The 18,485-nt window shown below is 43.8% G+C and overlaps 1 protein-coding gene across 1 annotated transcript in view; it reads right to left on the bottom strand.

Annotated features, from left to right (window-relative positions):
- LOC119157737 (c-Maf inducing protein) overlaps positions 1 to 18,485 on the bottom strand; it is a 139,136-nt gene that overhangs the window by 30,954 nt on the left and 89,697 nt on the right. Inside the window, exons 4-7 of the mRNA XM_037408916.1 lie at positions 5,917 to 6,078; positions 4,683 to 4,724; positions 1,734 to 1,796; positions 292 to 372 (exon numbers count right to left, since the gene is read on the bottom strand). Coding sequence (XP_037264813.1) covers positions 292 to 372; positions 1,734 to 1,796; positions 4,683 to 4,724; positions 5,917 to 6,078 — 348 coding nt within the window. The remainder of the gene's footprint in view (positions 1 to 291; positions 373 to 1,733; positions 1,797 to 4,682; positions 4,725 to 5,916; positions 6,079 to 18,485) is intronic.

Here is an 18,485-nt window from a genome sequence, read left to right on the forward strand (position 1 = left end):
AAGAGCCAGGTGGGAGAGAGCTGGAGCTGCGTATACTGTCAATGACACCAAAAGAAACGCTCCTCAAATCACGGCTTTGCTTAGATGCTTTTGAAAGTTCCACTGAATGCTTATTAGTTCTGCATTTATAAAGCAACACAAAATCACGTGCAGCATTCACAGTTTGGGGGGTTAGATTTAGATGTCACAGTGCTTTGTTCATCACAGGCAATAGAGCAGCTGCTCATTACGAAAGGTATCACAGTAAAACTCCTCCGAACTGCCCAAGCTCCCGTAAACACGTGCACTCACCATGTTGTGTTTGAGAATCCTCTGTACCACCGGTGTGAACACTTCGATCACAACCATGGACCGCGGGCGCTCTCGGCAGTGCTGTAAGGAGCAACAAGTCATTTTGGGAGCTGCAGAAATTGTGAAGATGGGTCTCCTCTGGCTTCACATCCCATGCATGGATTACCCCAAGATTAACAAGATCCAAGGGCTACATTAATCTTTCCTGGGGTCAAGGTACTCATTAACACTGCTCTCTCTCCTATGGCATCTCTTAGAAGATGACCAAGGGATCTCGTGAACTATAGGAGCTCCTTTCCCTACTGCCTATTCACAAAACTCATTGGAATGTACTATCTTGGGGACTTCTACCCCTTTTGTCAAATTTGGTTGAAACTTGCCAACATTCTTAAACGTGAAGGGGTGGGGAACAAAAAGATGTGTAGACACAGGCAGTGTAATGGCACAAACCTCCTTTCCCTGGGATCCAGGCTAAAAACCTGTGGTGGATCTCAGAGGGTACCAACAAGACTCTCTCCAATCACAGGCCAAAACATACAATCATAATGTATCAGTCAGGGTAATTTAGGTTGGGAAGGACCTCTGGAAGTCACCTGGTCCAACCCTCCACTCAAGGCAGGGACAATTTTTAAGATACGTCAGCCATTAGTCTTGTCCACTTCAGTTCTTAAGAGGAAAAGTCCATAACCTGCTTCCCTTCCTGCAACTACACACTTAAACATAATTGGGTGCCCACCTCTGATGCAGACCAAAGGCGAAAAAACCCAGGAATAAAAGTGCCTTGAGTCCAAGGCTGGATATGACCCTAAGGCTGGCTTATACAAATGCAACAGTCAAAGGAGTTTCTGAAACGTGAATTGTGTAGGAAGAAGCTGCGGATGAGTAACGCTGGATGGGAATTATAAGCTGCATCGAGAATGTTTGACAAACGTATACCCAGTCATCAATAAGCACATTTAAGCAGACTTGAAACTGAAACACAAACAGGCCTAGAGGAAAAGTAGTATTTTGATATCCAGAAGCTCTGCAATCCAAAGTACTCAAGAAGTTTATGGAAAGGATGCAAAATGCAGCACAAGCATGTATTTACCAGAAAAGGGGATGAGTCCTCATGATCTTTCCACTGCCATTACCCAATGACACAATACCATCAGGGCTACGCTATGCATCACATTACCAATTCCCTGAATCAGTGATTTTTGTATTAGCTAAACAGAAAATGCAGTAGGACATCTCTTGCACTCAGGCTGAGGTGTGAGATTCTGAAGAATTTAATTCTCACAGAGTATCAAGACTATGCAGTCTGATGTACTAAGGATATGGATCTATTTATCATAATGGTGTTGTTAACTAGTCGGGTTAAAGAAAAAACCAACAACCCCCTCAAAGAACTAAGCTCATATACAACGATGAGATTTCAGAAAGCAAAGCTGTTGTGATACCTTGCAGAAGAATTCACAGAGGTCAGGAGGAGGATGGTTGTTTTCCAGCAAAGGTGCAATTGCCTTTAAAAAGAAAGAAAGAAAGAAAATTTAATTAGAGAACTACAACTAAACTAAGCATTTTGCAGGGAAATATTTTTCTTGGGGAAAAAAGCCTACTGTTAAAAAGAAAGGGCAAAAGCATCAATAGAGATGGGCTGTGTGTTTTATTTTACACGTAAGCTCAAGCATACCTCTCCTATGAATCCTCTGGAAAATTCTCCTTTTAACTACATCAGTGTAAATACACTGTGTAAAACACAGCAAAGGAGTACAATTTTTATAATGGTTTAAACGGAAACAGGAGCAGACCGATTGTTTTAGGATGTAATAAAGCAAGGATTAATCTGGCTCACTGTTAGAGTTATAACACCTCCCCTAAAAGAAAAAAAATGAAAAACACCACACACACACACACTCCACACCCACCTTTATAGAAGAGTTTGAGCTCTTTTTGTGAGAAATAACTCCTTAAAAATAACATAGCATCGTTCTACCTTGGAGGTAGACAGGAGATCTGTATTCATCAAAATCCAGCATCTAACTTTGTGGACGCTGAGATCAACCATTCCTTCTTTGTTTCTGCACAAACTGATGTGTTTATGCTCAGTAAATACATTAGAGGTCACACCTGCCACCGAGGATGTAATGAATTTATGCTGTTGTTACTTCCTTTGTAAATTAGAAAAAGGTACTAGGATAATGTATTCTCTCCATGTGATGGTGCCTTTGGGCTTTTCCAGTCTTGAGCTAAAGGGATTCCCAGTGCCCATTTAAAAGTAAGACTCTAAACCCAGCAACTCAGACATTTTGTATTAAGCAACTGAACACCAGATATTTTATCTGAATGGCATCTGGAGTTTTACTAAGACACCCTGCTTTGTGTTTTGCTCTCCCTCTTGTCTCTTTAAAAAAAGTTTTCAGCCCCAGCGAGTCTGCTTGCAATGCAAATGTGGGTTTTACAATAGCCACCTTTCCACACAAACAGGTCAAGATTAATATGAATTTTAACAACGAAACCCAAACACATCTGCAAAGATGTGGTTTTGTTACACACAACATTTGTCAAGTTTCTGTTCATTATCATGTGCCATCCTTCTGCAACCATTCACTCTTCCTCTGGTGGTGGTCCAGCAACAGTGGACTGATGGAGAACGCAACGCTATGCAGTGAGACTAGAATATCCTTGCTCCCCATCCAACACCTGAGCTAAACATCTTCCCTGAATCCGTCTTCTGGAGTGTTTGCTGTATAGGACCTGCCAAACCACAGGGGACACGTACTGCAAAATCACCAAGTGTTCATACCTGTCCCGTAACTGCTAGAGGATCGCTGCATCAGAGATGTGGTGTCAGCCTAACAAAAATCAGCTTTGTTGTTTCAGCCTAGCCTCTACTGAACGCAGGGAATAAGCACAGCAGACACTGCCAAGCGGGTCATGGCTCTACCTGCACAGTCAGTGTGAAGGAGTGACAGCATGACAGCACCCTGTATTTTCCTTACGTGTGCTGTGGTTGTACGCAGACACTTGCTATCTCATGCTGCCCAGTGACAGCAACGTGTGCTTCCCCATCCTTACCAGGAAGGGACCGGTTGTATTATTGATCTGTTCCAGCACCATCTACAGAAGGAAAGCTGGTTCCATCTGCACGGCAAATCACTGGGTACTTTTAAGATACTACGTAAATACATAGTATTAGCAATGCTTCCTAAGAACAGCACAGGTCAGCTGTGTCATGGCAGTGAACTCTGAATGCCCACAAACTGCCAGCTCCTGAACGGTTCAGGCACCACCTACAGAAGGGCAGGACCTGAATTGCAGAAGCTATCATGGAGAATTGATGAATAACGTAGGCTGAAAGGACCTTTGGAGGCCACCTGGTCCAACTTCCCTGCTCACAGCAGGGCCATCTTACATCTTAAATTAAAAAAAAAAAAAAATAAAAATCTTTCCCCCAAAACAATCAGTTTTAACTGGGGGCCTGAATTACTCTTGGCACTAGAGTAAAATGAAAGCTACAGCAGATATCTAAGGAAAGTAAATGCCACTTCAGAAACTTATCTCGGTGACTGATTCCAGCTAAAACAGTATCTTAAGCAGCAGTTAAATACAATTCACACCTACTGGCAGCTATGCGCCACATTGTCATTTTGCAGAAAGAGTCAAGGAGCTGAGATCAGGTGGTGGTTAGGTTCTAGATTAGAGTACTGGGAAAGTCTCCTGGAGATTGCCAGTGACTGAAATTAAATTACAGTGATGGAGAACCAAGTTCCACCTCTCTGAGAAATTGTTGAGATTCCGTACTTTGTTGCACAAGGAAGAGAGTTGTCATTTGATTCACTTATTTCTATGTTTAAATAAATGCAACCTACAGAAAAGAAAAAGTTGAAGAGGATATTTTTATAAATCAAGTAAACAGAGGGTTAAACTGCAGTGACACATAGACATATCCACACTTTCAAAAACTTGCTCACATACCATCAGCAATGGAGACATTCTGTATATGGTAGCATTAGCCCCTCAGGAAACTACTAAGCCCAAGGGTTTTACAGGGCACATCTGGAAATGATGTTTTTTTGACTATTTAAAGTGCATATACAGATATGAACATTGCACTGCGTAGCCTAGTAAGGAGGCCCTTTTGGGAGATGATTAACCTTCAGCATGCTGTGCTGTTTCAAGTAAGCTGGCAAGGAAACTTTATTGTTACTTGTCTATGAAACAAGAATAGAGGAATGACAAAACCACACAAAAACCAGGAGAACAAAGGGGTTTGATTCTGCCTAAGTTCATTAGCTTGGTGGAAATGCTTTCACATTTGCCCTACTTACTGGGGCAGAGGCAAGCATTAGCAGAAGGTTACCAAACAATACAGATTTGTCCTCAGAATTTGACAGAAACATACTCACCACAATAATGCTCTCGTGGTCTTGAGTGGTTAAATTGCTGTTCTGAAAGAGATGAAGAGAAGAAATGAATGAGCAAAGAGTACTCCAAGTTGGCACATCAGCACACACAGCCCTCCTAGCTGCCACCAGACACAAGCAGAAAGGGTCAAGACTGCAATTGCTTATTTTCAGAACAAAATTCATCCAAGTCAAATCATCCTTTTAAAGAAGGTGGTATACTGTCTGCTATGAGGGGTTGTACAAGCTTCTGTTTCTCCCTCAGCACATTCAGATTCAAGCCATGAATGCTCAGCCATGAAAGCTGAGCATACAAACACCAGGATGCCAAAAGTCTCAATCAGTTGGAAAATGTAAGTTAGCAATACATTTCTTAAAAATGTTTTCTTAAGACAGGCTGTATGCTTCTAAGAAAATTAATTAAAGGACTGTTGTGGTGCCGTATACCACTTATTGGTATTAAACTAACTGCTGCAGTTTTCCTGAGATTCCTTCTTACAGACACAGAACCAGTAAAAGCCAACAAATTTACTGGAAATCACCAATGCTACCACCCATGCAAAAGGGTTTGCTTTTGGCTTTGTCAGCAGCATGAGCCGTTCAGAGGTTACAAAGTTGAGCTGCTAAGATCTTTGCCTACTGTAATAAAAATAACTGGCAACTTTTTTGCTTATCACAAATCTTTGCACATCGGTACTAAGACATGAAAAACCTGCTTGGCATTGTATTTCCTGGTGATGAAATATTAACTATTTGAAATAGATGCTATAAAAGGAGGATAGAAACCTCTGAAGAAGGAAAATATTTTTCTTTGACGGAACTGGTAAGAATAAAATAGCTGCACAATGAATTTATTGATATATACATATGGCTACAAGAATTACCAGTCACGGAAACAAAGCCAACAGAACAGAAGTCAAGGAGAGATTTACCACTGAATTGAAATACGACATGAATCTGACCCATAATAAATGTACCATAAACAATCATCAACAACAAAAAAAAGCCTCAAGAGAGATGTGTTTTGGTTTTGTTTCCAGAAACCTACCTAACATGGGTCAAACTGTCCTTCTCCTCAGCAAGTACAAATTCCACTCAAGTTAGCAGAAGCCATGAGCAGACTCAAAGGCAGAATTTTGACAGCCCAAGTTAAAACAAAAGCCACCCACAAACTTTTAACTGTTTGTCTCTTGCCTAAACATGACAGCGTCTTGGAGGAGCAGTGCTGAGGTCATACCTCTGAGAGCAGTTTTGAGACAATCTCCAGTGGTGCTTGGTGAATAGAATCATCCTGAAGTGGAGATGTCAGCGCCATGTCCACCAGCGTCCTGATCTCCTTCAGCACCACCTCCCAGCGGCTGGGGTTACTGAGCACCTTCTTGTACTTGTAAATCTTTTTCTGCAAGAAAAACGGAAGGGTCACAATGACACCCCCATAAACCCCTTGAAAAAACTGACAAGGTATGTGCTTCCTGCATGCCACTGCCAGGTGGGCTGCTTTGTATTTTGAGTTTTGCCTTTTCTTTTTGCTAAAAAGCTGTACCTAAAGCATTTAAATGGAAAAAAAAAAAACACCACACTCTTATGTCTAAACCAATTTCTTCTGGGGAAGCAATGAAAGGCTGTGACTCCCTTTTTTAATTTTAAAATAAGTTTTTAAACTCCAGAGCATCTTTCTTTCCATCGCCTCCTCTTGCAAACATTGTATTCCTCAGGCTAATAGCAGACACCTGTTATTGCATTGTTTCCAAAGCTGTAGGTCCTTTTAAAGGGAGTTAGTCATTAAGAAAGGGGGAAAGGGCGGGGAGAGGCCATCAAAACTTCGTTATACAGATACTTTATTCTACATCGCTAATTGGTGAATTTACATTCGGAATGAATTAAAATAAATTTGAAAGTGAAAAAGTCCAGTAGACCCACGGGCTTTTTTTCCCTGTCTCGAAGGATCCTGAAGTCCTGCTGTCACCCTGCAGTTGTAACAGAAACTAACTGGCAAAGTCTCCAAGTCTTCCACGCAACAGCGTTTCCACTCTCAAGAAAAGCATTCCTGACTGTCTATTCCCATCTGCCGCAGTCCTCTGCACACCCCTGCTTTACTTCTGGCTCTACTCAACCTATTTCACCGATTGCTCCGTCCACAGACCAGCTGGATAAGCAAAAGACAATTAATTCTTACCTCCTCAGCAGCCATGTTGCCACAAATGACTGGAACAGAGGCTGCTTTGTATTATAAATAGTACTCTTTAGAGTAAACCCACCCCCCTAAACTCCCAGAGGTGGTCTGATGAAACTCTAGGAAGTCCAAGGAAACGATGACGAGTCTTGGAACGCCACTCCCGAGAACAAGACGAAGCGCACGCTAGAACCAGGAGAGGCTGGCCAAAGCAGGCAGCGCTGCAGGCAGCGCGCGGCCACGGAGCTGGCAGGGAAGGAGCTCTGCTGGCTGACGGACAGCAGCTGCCAGACTGCAGAGTTCTCCTCAGTTTACATGCCCTTCCACTCCTCGCGGAGTCAAAAGGGATGTCCAGAAGTCTGGATACATCCCCAGGTTTATTCACCAGCACAGGTGGGGTACGTCTCCGTTTACATGAGAACATCAGTGTTTTGCACCAAAAATGGACGCTACATTCCTCAGCAGCATTTCCAGGGAAATCACAGAAACCGCCCGTGTCACGCAGCTTGCAGATTCAGCTGCTCATTTTGGGCTACACATCGTCAGTGTAATAAAGGGACAGGACTTTGCCAGAGAGTTGGTGTGCTTTGTTTTGTCCTGGAGCTTTGCCGGTACACGGCATTTCCCCCTCCACTCGTGCAGGGCAGAGACCCTGCAGGAACCGTCTGAACAGGCTGGCTCTCTGCTTATCAGCCGCTTCCTTCCCACCGTGGCAGCAAACCTAATGCTCAACAAAAATCACAGTCACCTCTGTACCTTATCTGAAACATGAGAGAAGAGAACAATATAGAAAAATACAGATTTCAGATGCCTTAGGTTTGTTAACATTGTTAGAGGAGGAAGAAGAGAGTGGCACTGGGCTGACATGTAAAGGCTGATAAAGCAATCCAATTATCTTTTTAATTAAATTCATGCAAGTACAAAAGCACGCTGGCAGTAGTTCACACTTTCAGTGCATTTTAAGCCATTGAAAAGCTAAAGGACATAAAACCACACACTGCAGACACTATCAAATGCGTCTGGGTTTCAGAACTGAGCAAAAATCTTTGTACTTCTGAGCTCCTTGAAGCAGAGAGGGTCCACCAGCGCTTTTAAGTTACCTGCAGTACTTCTACCAACATCACAGGTTTCTTGGACTCTTCAGGAAACTTGAATCACAGAGTTTAATTTCTCTTATTTGTTCAGTGCCTTTTTTTAGGGTCTCTTTGTTAGACCCACTCCAGCACTAAATAAAATTGAAACTTCAAAGCCAACCAGCCAGCTTTGTAACTCGAAGCAACTCCTTTCTGACTAATTGAGCACACTGAACAAAGCTAGCTTGGCAGATACATTTTCCACACTGGAACGTACTCCTTGGTCCTGTACTATGAAGAGATCAAACTCAAAGCAGAAATCAAAGGTAGGGAAAAAGTAGGGGTAAGGGGGAGGGCAAGAGCTAGACCACTGGGTCATTGCAGCCCTGTCTGCTCTGGGCTGCCCCTTACTTGGGTGATTTAAAACGTGATGTCGGAGAGCAGCTCCTTCAGCCGCTGAAGGAAACCCTCTTGCTCAACAGGACGCTGCTCAGACAACCCTACCACAAATATCTTCCTTCCGCTGTCAAATCCACTCTTGCCTGGGGGGAGGGAGGAACAAGGGACGTTTCCTTTCCCTTTTAGAGATGTCCATTAAAAATTAAAAATTCTGATGATGCTGACGTACATAAGAGAAAAGACAGCAGGAGCTGTACTCCCTGCCGTGCAAGGGAGACCTACAAAGGCTGCTGCTCAGACCAGGCAGGCAGTGACTCAAAGCGAGTATCAGGGGACAGCTACCTTTGCAGGCATGCCGAGCCCACTGCAAGCAGAAAATCCAGACTTTATCAGTCACTGCTTCACGTTTCCAGCGCAAAGAATTGAGACGCACTGATATACCGAGCTGTAATCTACAAGTGACATTACAGAAGTCTTGAATGTTGTTAGGAAAGCAGCAGAAAATAAATAAATAAATAGAGAAGCCATTCCCAAGAGGGTTGAACTCTGCTGTCCTGAACCTTTGCCCATGGTTACACTGCTGTTTTTCTCAGCAGAATGCTTTTCACTGTTGAGCGCCTTGCTGAAAGCCTCAATTAAAGCTTGAAACCTATCAGTCGGTTACAGAAGCAATTTGCTGTGTATCAGCAAGCACTCAGCCAACACCGAGCCATCTGCTCTATTCTACCTGTGCTGACTCGGGAGCAAGGAGAAACAATCACTCACGAGCTTAGAGGCAAAGCTGCCTGGTAAAGACCCATATCAGAGAACAGGCATGTCAACACGTGCGAGGAGTTCGTTCCCCCTGGATGTAGGTGTAAAAGATGCCTTCAGTTGCTGAAAATACTCACATAGTATTCATCGTTAACAGCACGCACAAGAAAAATACTGGGGTGGGAATCCAGTTTCACTGGGATTTCACTAAAAGCAGCAGCTCCTGCGACAATTTATGTGAGTGGATATAACACATGCCAGCTTGGAATTTGACCCTCCGAGTTACTGACCAGCCAGAATCGCACGGCTAGAGTCAGTGCAAAATCTTGCTACGCTGACTTTAAAAGCAAACCCACTGAACTTCATAAGTACCCAGAAGCAGCAGCATGGGAAGTAAGTGTCACTGACAGGGCAACCTTCATTCCAAATCACTCAATTAAGTTTTGCAGAAACCCAAAGATTCAAGTCTCAACCCTCTTTTAGAGGAAGAGGAATTGAAGTCCACATATGAAAAATTACTTTTTCAGTGTTATTAAGCAAGAAAATGTGACAAAAATCTGTAAGCAGTGGGTTTTGCCATCAGTGCTCAAAAACTCCTGAACACTGCTGTGAACAGAAAGTTCAGGAGACACTACAAAACTTTCAGTTTTTTAAAGTAATGTCTTCATATGTTTTTCTGTCCCATGATGGCCTTATCCTGTAGCCCTTGCTCACATACCACTTCCTGGGACGAGAATGATAATACTGATGTAGCTGACATCTAAGAAAAATGGACTGTGATGCACAAAACTGAACAGCATGGAACAACTGCCTTTTTCAGCCCTAGGAAGACCTTTCATGTTAGGAACACCTTAAAGCAGCTCGTGCACCTGATCCAAAAAAGGCAAGATGAAGTTAGCCTTCTTGATGAATGAATTTCATCTCTGCTTTGCTACTGGTGGCCAGGAAACATTCTGTACTCTTGGGAACCTCTCTTTCCATCAGCAAATACTATCTTCATTACAATAAAAACATTAATTGCCCACGCTAATTCAGCATAGCCTGTTAAAATTCTAGCACTCTGCTCTTCAGCCCTTTACCGTGCAACAGCATGCAACTAATCACTTCTTTAGTGGAGAAGCTAGAGCTACTGCAGGAACGTACACTGACTTGGAGGGTTGCATGTGCCAGCAATTGTTTATTTCTTGCTGAGCAACAAGGGCAGTTCCAGCAAAAGGGAAAAGGTCAACCTCCCGCACAGAGGTCCTCCCCAGCTCATTGCAGGGATGGCCGAGCCAAGCTAGTGTTATAGTTTAATGTTGACGGCACTAATGTGAAACGGAGGTGCCTCTTGCTAGATGCAAACGTACAGAGGAAAAAAACCCACAAAGAGCAGACCGTGGAACGGTTTTCTCTGCTGCAACAGAACATTTTGTGAAAACGCTGCGTAACAAGAAGAGTCGCTCGCAATGTTCAACGCACACGCCTGGCTTGTCCTACAAAGCCCAGGAGCTGTACCAGGTATTCTTGAGCACCACCTGCTGGCATTTTGGCTGTTAACTTGTCACCTTCAAAAAAACGAAGATGGCATGGCATTCCCAGAACTCAGCTAGATCCACATTCTGCTTTAAACACTAGCAGGCATCACTTACTTAACAGTATCCTGAAAAATAAGTAATAACTTGTTGCTGACAGAAGTTTCCCTGATAGTCAGAGACGGGTTTAAATCACCAGCTGGACCAACTGAAAGCCTTCTGAACTACGTTCCTACCTGCAATGCTTACTGATACGAAGAAAAACCAGCAACTTACTTGAAAAGATGAAGTCTATAAAAAGTCCCATTCCAGACAAAGGGCCGGGGCCAGGATGAGATTATAGAAACTTTTCGAAACCGGCGACTTCACACTGCTCATGCTGCAGTAACCAAACTCTTGAGGACCTTCTGAAGGTTTTGCACAGGAAGACTAATGTGTTGCTCTCTAGAACAGCTGCAAAACAGCAGCAGCAAACCTTTGTACTCTGAAAACACCATGTTTCAGGTCAAGGCATTTTCTGCATTTCTCATTTTCCCAGTGCTAAATACTGAAGTGCATCAACTTCTCTGCTTTGGTTGCTTCTCTGAATGCAATTGCCTCGCTCGAGGCTCACTTGCCCACAAGCTCCTTGCCACAGGCCAGCGAGCTGGAGAGAAACATTATAAGCTAGACGTTTCCAGATTCTCACTCAGTTAAGGTCTAAATAACGCTTCATTTTTTTGCCAATTCTTATTTAAAAGATCCTGACAAAATCGCCATTATTTATTGCACTGAGATTGGCACCCATGAATCTATGCCTTGAGTAAATATATTTACTCAAGTGACAATCTCTGCCCTAGGCAGCTCAGTCTTGATGATTAAAGGCAAGAAGGACAAACAGTAAGAAAATCGAGGTGACTTCCTTGAAGTCAGAACCAGAGCAGAAGGGAGGTTCTCCTGATTCACAGGCCTCCATGCTAACTGCTGTATCAAGGCACCCCTAAGCAAAAGCACTGCTGATGCGCCGGGGTCGTAGCAAGATGAATGCCAATACCCTGGCTGCTGTGCTTCCCCATCACAATACCTTCCCCCCCCTCTTCTGCAGTCTACTTTTGTTCACCTATTTTTTCCCCACCAGTGCCTAACCACCTTGCTCCAGACCTCAGCTAACCCAGGCAAGAACCCCGTAACGCTCAGATCGGTGCTGTTTCAAAGCCGAGAGAGTTCAATGAGTTCAGCAAGTGGTGACGTGGGTTCAGCTGTTACTAATGCACAAGCTGGAACAACCGCACAGATACTTCCCACGGGCACAGAGTTTGTCCTTTGCTCAGATACCGCTGGGGCAGTACCACTGCAAAGTGAAAGAATGCTGAAATAAACACAATTTTAACAGGATGAAACATGGAGAAACGCATTTCTGCTTGGACCAAGAGAAGTGCAAAGTGGAAGTGGGACCAGGGGGCTCACAGAACAGCCTCTTCTGTCAGCTCCCAGCACGACACTGGGCAGCTGTGACATTAATGTGCTGAAGAACTTCCTCCCGAAGCGTATTATATATCTACATATATATATATATCTATATATCTATATATATATCTATATCTATATCTATATCTATATATATATATATCTCCACCTCCTTTGCACACAGCTGTCACCTGACTGACCATCCTTCTCGGCTTCTACTTTCCCGATGTGCTCAAGACTACTGCAAAGAAATCTTTCAGCAACAAGGGGGGATGAAAGGATGGGAAGGGAAGGATATTCTATCCAGGGGAAAAAAGAAAACTAAAAACACTAGGCAAGCAGATCTTAAAACGTATGGGCCCCACTGAAGACAAACCTGCATGCAAATACAGTGTGTGTGCACCTGCAAAAACTGAAAGCAACTCAAAAATTGTGGCTTCCTTCTAGCCCCCTAGGTGGAGGGAAGAGGTCTTTGGTAGATCTTCCCACTACCAAGCAGAGAAACTGGGCTTTGTTTTCGCTTGTGTCTTGTCTTTCTCTCAAACCCCTGCCTACAGCCCTGTGGTCACTACGATGCAGGAGCACAGCGGGCTGATCCAACCCCAGCTCCACCTTAGCTGCGCATTCGAGACGCCGTTTCCCCAGCTGGAAAACCCAAAAGACCAACTGTGGCTCCAGCTGCACTTTGCATGGGCTAATGCGGTTACTATCATAATCAGACCTGTCCACAGGGGAGACATTTTTTGGCATGGCTGACACTGATGCATTCCCCGAAACCCTCCATCCCTGCTTCCATTTCCTTTTGGCAAACACTCCCATTCTTCAGGCCCCAGTTCCAGCACCAGCTTTACACTTCAGGTTGGCAAAACGTCAGCTTTCATCCTGCACACAGCAACTGCTGTTCCGTATTTTTCGTACCGGAGCCAAGCTGGGGTTTGTTTTTAATGTTGCTTTGACTATGCGGAATTTCACTATGACTGCTGATACGTTTCTAGCAGAAGCGCAAGCCACTCCCTACTAGCAAAAAGCACTGGTGGTTAAAATTACACTGTCCATGGGCATTTGGGTGTTTTGTTTTGGGTTTTGTTAAGCAAAAGCCACATAACAACTTGTCCTCCTGATCTTAGGCAGATGGAAAAACTTCAACAACTTCTATACGGTTGAACACCACAGTTGTCCCCCATGCACCAGAAAGGTCTGCCCTGACTGCAGGCGGGGGGGTTTACAAACCCTCCTGAGCTGCCTTCAACTCTCATGCAGAATGAGTGAGGTTGCTGGACACACACAATTAGGGCAGGAGCCGAACACGCTGCTTGATCTGCAGCACTGTAACAGCCTCTGGCTCATCATCAGAGGAAACGTTTCAAACATGTTTAGGCACAGCTACCTCCTCCTCTTGCAGGACTTCACCGCTGCCTGCTGCAGCATTTTTGGCCCTTTTCTCTAGAGCAGCAAATGCTCAACACGGGCACCGTCTGGACGTCAGGATCTCGGTGTTCTGGCACAACCCACGGTTTCCAGAGGGGTGCGAGTCTGACATGCTCCTGTATTTGAGATTATGCAGTATGAGCTGGAGTCAGCAAAATCATGTTCCCTTTAATAAAATAAAAAAAAAAAAAAAAAAAAAAGCAGACTACTAGATGAAAAACAGGAATATGTGTACCATATATACTCCACTTTCCAAAACACTCAGCGAACTAACTGCATTGCAGTGCCAGGGGGTGGGGTGGGGGGTGGGAGTATTAAATAAATAAACTATAGCAGGCACTATGACTGTGGATTTTAGCATGCATCAAACAGAAAGCAGAAGACACAAAGCACTGTGACATTAACTGCCACCTAGGTGCAGTCCTTGCTGTGTGCTCCTCTGTGCAGAGATCCACCATTACCGACTGCATTACAGAATGCCTCTGACACCAAGCTGAGCTGATCCAGGTTCCTAATACCTTTACACTCACACTTCGTATTCCACACATGATGGCTGTGCCTGTGGAGCCCAGTCCTTGACATCCACCAGCTCTCAGCCTGCAGTGGGAATAAATGACTTTGCCACTGCGGAGAAGAGATAGTGCGTAGGAAAAAAAGAACACACACAATCTTATCGTCACTGCACTTTGACCAGGTCTGCCAACGAAAAAGCTGTGCACAAGGCCACCATGAAGAATAGCCAGGCAGCATACCTGCTGTGCAAACTGCCCCCCACTCTGGCCCTACACCCTTCGGATCCCACTCAGGCACGAGACGGCTGGTCATCACCACAAAAACAGGACACTGCCTCAACTGCAAGGCTGCAAAACACAAGCCAGTAATTCCAGGCATGTAAGAACTCTGATCGGAAGAACTTGCCACCTGAGAAACCACCTCAAATTGGGATTAAGCAGCTACTAACACTACACATTGCAGTTACTGCTAACAAAAAAATAATCTCTGAAAGATAATCCACCCCCCTTCTATTTTGCGGGAAATGCCAATAAGCTTAGGTAGCACCGAGTAGCACACAAAGCAATTATTTCTTCCCAGATATACAAACCGGATTAAAAGCCACGTCATCCCTTTTCCTTATTACTCTCCACTGCTAGCAGTGGGCACCCTCGGCTTTTCCTGCCCTCCTCCCCTCTCACTAGTCAGCAAAACCTTCCAAATGGACGTTTACCCACCTGTTTCACTTTCTCCTCCTTGGAAAATGTATTATTTTGCTGAGTTTCTAGCACTTCAATGCCATGAATAGCTTTGAAATTGGCTTCTCTCTCTTGTGCACCTGCATCATCAATGTCGTCAGCAAGAGAGATGTGCACGGCTCATGTTTGTGTCAGAAAGCTGCTGCAGAGCCTTAGGGAGAGCACAGATATTGATGTGATGCTTGCCAGCATCTTAACAGGGACTTCAGAAAAGCAGGGTGTTTCTGTCTTCAGATCACTGGGCTTTGGAGCTCTGAATTCTCCAGTGTCTCACTGGGAGATACCACATCTCAGAGCAGCAATGCATCTGACACAGTCCCATCACGCTTCCATGTATCTCATTGCACCACATCAGCACAAACCCCCAAACCTCCTGCAACACTTTAGCCTACCAAAATGTCACCGAATCTCCGCAATGTGCTTGTTTTCTTTCTCCTTTGTACAAATGCTGCATGATGTGCAAGACAATCAAGTCTCGCAGCATTCAGTTTTCTGATCCCAAGGCTAGCTTCCTCGCAGAGAGTCAGAGATCACTGGGGTGCTACCAAAATCACTGCCCGCCTCACCTTCAGAGAGGGGCCTATCAAAATAAGTCACTCGCAACAACCCTGTTGTCCATTGCCCTTGATGGATCTTGCCTCTGGTCACACAGCCTAATCTTGTATTCCTATTTTAAATACTACAGTAAAGAATACCAGAGGCCAGGCTATGGTAAATAGCTGTGATGCAATGGCTTCTGAATGAAGACAGGGGAATCGAAGGGCATACTTTTACCAGCATCGCTTTCTGATACTTTTTTTCTGATTTTTAAACAATCACTATTCGGGGGGGGCGGGGGGAAACAACCAACAAGGAGGTGTGTCAGACAAGATGAACATGTGACTTACAGCAAGAGCTAGGGCGATGATACCGGCTGCAATGCTTGCAACACACTGTTTCAGGTTTTTTCATGGATATTAGCAGCAGTTTTATAACCCTCTAATACATCATGTATACAATCATCCACTCCACATGCTAATTATACTGGAAGAAATAAATGTAAGGGCAAAACTATGCAAGAAAGGAAAGAGACATTTAAAACAACCCCTAGATCCCCTTTGCTGCTTTAGGCTCACGTAGGCCTTCCGACACCAAGAGTCCTCGTAACATGCGTAACGTAGAACTGGGCCCCACAACAGCAGCTTAACAAGGGACTCGACATGTGTCAGTTCCCAGTTAGGTTTTCACACCCAATGCATCATGCAAGGAGGATAATTACACTCCTGGGAAAAATGACCAGTCTTGTCCTGTCTTCATAAAAGATCTCCTAAAAGCAGATTCTTCAGTAGCTAGGAACCTGAAGAAGAAACTAATTTTGGTGCAGCTCTATATTATGACAGCTATAGACAAGAAGTTGTAATTTGGTGAAACTAGTGGTCACCATGACCTGGAAGTTCTGCATTGCAAAGAATTAGTCATAAGATCAGCCCTGGAATAATGCAGAGGAGCAATGCACCAGTATGAAACCCAAGGATCACTCTTGGCCAGCAGTTCAGCACTCCTGAGAGGCAATATACTCCAGCAATCATATTTACTCCTCTTCAGAGCCGAGACCTAAGTACACAATAACAAGCTGACCTGTTTATTCAGCTGTTTTTGACACCCCTCTATCTTCAGACCTAATATTAGTTTGAATAGGATAGCATCCAAGTCTAGAGGGGAACATTTAGAGCTGGTCTTGACTTAGCTAAAGCAAGACAGAAAATAACTATCTAGTTTCTACTCAAATTTCATCACTAGGCCATTAATTGGCTCAAGTTCTGTCTCCTTAAAAAAGCCAGTTTTGGCAATGCAGGAGGCATCTGTGGGTATATAAACCATGCGTGCATATGGCTGGATGAGGGCAAAGTAGCTCAGAGCAGCAGCTCGGATCCAGGCTGGCATCTCAGCATGTTGCCGAGAGCCTCTTTTGGTTGGACAAAGTGCTGTGCTGACACGGATATGCAGCTCCCAGATTTAAAGTGATTCATGTTAAGCCAACGCAGAGCACAGACGGTGATCAGCTGCTGCTGCAGACGTACCTTATGGGAGGAACCTGTTCCAACGTCCCCCAGGAGTGAGGTATTTTCCTAATGCAAAGGCAATGAATGCTTAAAAAAAACCCTAACCACTCTACCTCTTCCCGTTCTTAAAATATCACCAGTGTTTCATAAAAAAAATAAAAGAAAAAACTTTCTGTCAACATCTTGTCTGCTTTTCATCTATCAATTTCCACTTCCCAAAGTGAGATTAATGCCCTTCTGCTGCAAGAGCACAGCTACCTAGCTACCACTAGCAAACTGAGATCCCAGGAACAGAAAACAAGCCCAAGATTTTTCAAGTGACTTCTGATAACACATGGCCTAAGACTGTCAAACTCCCACAGGAAAATTAAGCAAGCCGGTGGGCTTCATGTATTCATGAAAATGTCTTAAGCCAAAGGAGGGGGAAAAAAAAAAAAAAAAAAAAAGACATCACTGCCCTGCCCTGCCCATGCCCCCCCCCCCAAAAAAAAAAAAAAAAGTAGTATGGGAGAATACTTAACTATAAATATAAACATTATGGAAATAAAAAGCTGTAAGTATGACAAGATTTCCATGACATTGCTCCTGAATTTGCAATGAGATTTTTTGACTATAGACCAGGCAGTATTACCAATCACTGCACGAAGAGCAAGGGGATGTCACTGGAGAGCCCCATGCAGGCAGACACAGCTGCATTTCATGTTACATTTCAAATACAAAAGAACAAATCTTGGAAGTAAACATCACCTAACCATGAGAGAGGGCATCAGGAACTGAAAAATGCCAAGACACTTTTTTAATCCCACTATATGCACCAGAAAGCTCTACCTGGTACCAGCAGCCTCTCTTCTTGGCGACACAGGTCCATCAACCACTTGGACCCTGCACCTGTCCCTTAAAAAGTGAGTATAAAGCCCTGTCTGAAACTCCATCAGGATGCTCAGAGTCCTGGAGGGGAAAGGCTCTGGCTGTCTTAAAAATCTGCTCACGGTCTCTCACAAATGGTACCTGGGTATTCCACAGGAAAACCACCATACAAAAACATGCAGGCTGCCTTTTGTCTGTCAAAGCAAAAAACCTTGCTCCTCCAAAACTCCTCTGTCCTCAAAGCCCACAATGATTTCAAAGCCCTGAGGCTTTGAAAGTCCAAACTTACTTCCACAGCTTAGGTTCCCATCAATATATTACTGACTCGTATACAGACGCAAAAGGAAAAAGAAAAAATACAAAGAAAAAAGCCATCTTTGGGCTAATAATTGTATGATAACTATTTTTTGTTTCACCTCAAAATAACAGAAAATGCAATTTCTGTGTTCTGTGAAAATACCTCAGGTTTTCAGCAAAAGAAAGCAAAGAATCAGCCAAGACAATCACAGTTGTGTACGCTGTGTAACCACCAAAGAGAAGGTCTGAAGTCCAGAACTACCACTCTAAAGAACTGCTGAGCTCTTCAAATAATATTTTCACTATGCAGTACAGCACAGGGCTATTGAATTATCACATGGTATCAAAGCTTCCTCCCTCAGATCATAAATTAGATGATTAAACACAAATGACAGACATGGGCCCTTTTAACCATAACCAATGTGATTTTTTTTCCTGATCTCATAGTTTTAAGGCATGATTTACTGAGATTTAAGGCTATAAATTCCTTTAATGTCATCATTTAAATTCTATATAAACCCCACTCCTGTATCAGCACTATTTTTAATCATTACCATGGTGACA

This window comes from Falco rusticolus, chromosome 15 (genome assembly GCF_015220075.1).
Source record: "Falco rusticolus isolate bFalRus1 chromosome 15, bFalRus1.pri, whole genome shotgun sequence".
Lineage (NCBI taxonomy): Eukaryota > Metazoa > Chordata > Aves > Falconiformes > Falconidae > Falco > Falco rusticolus.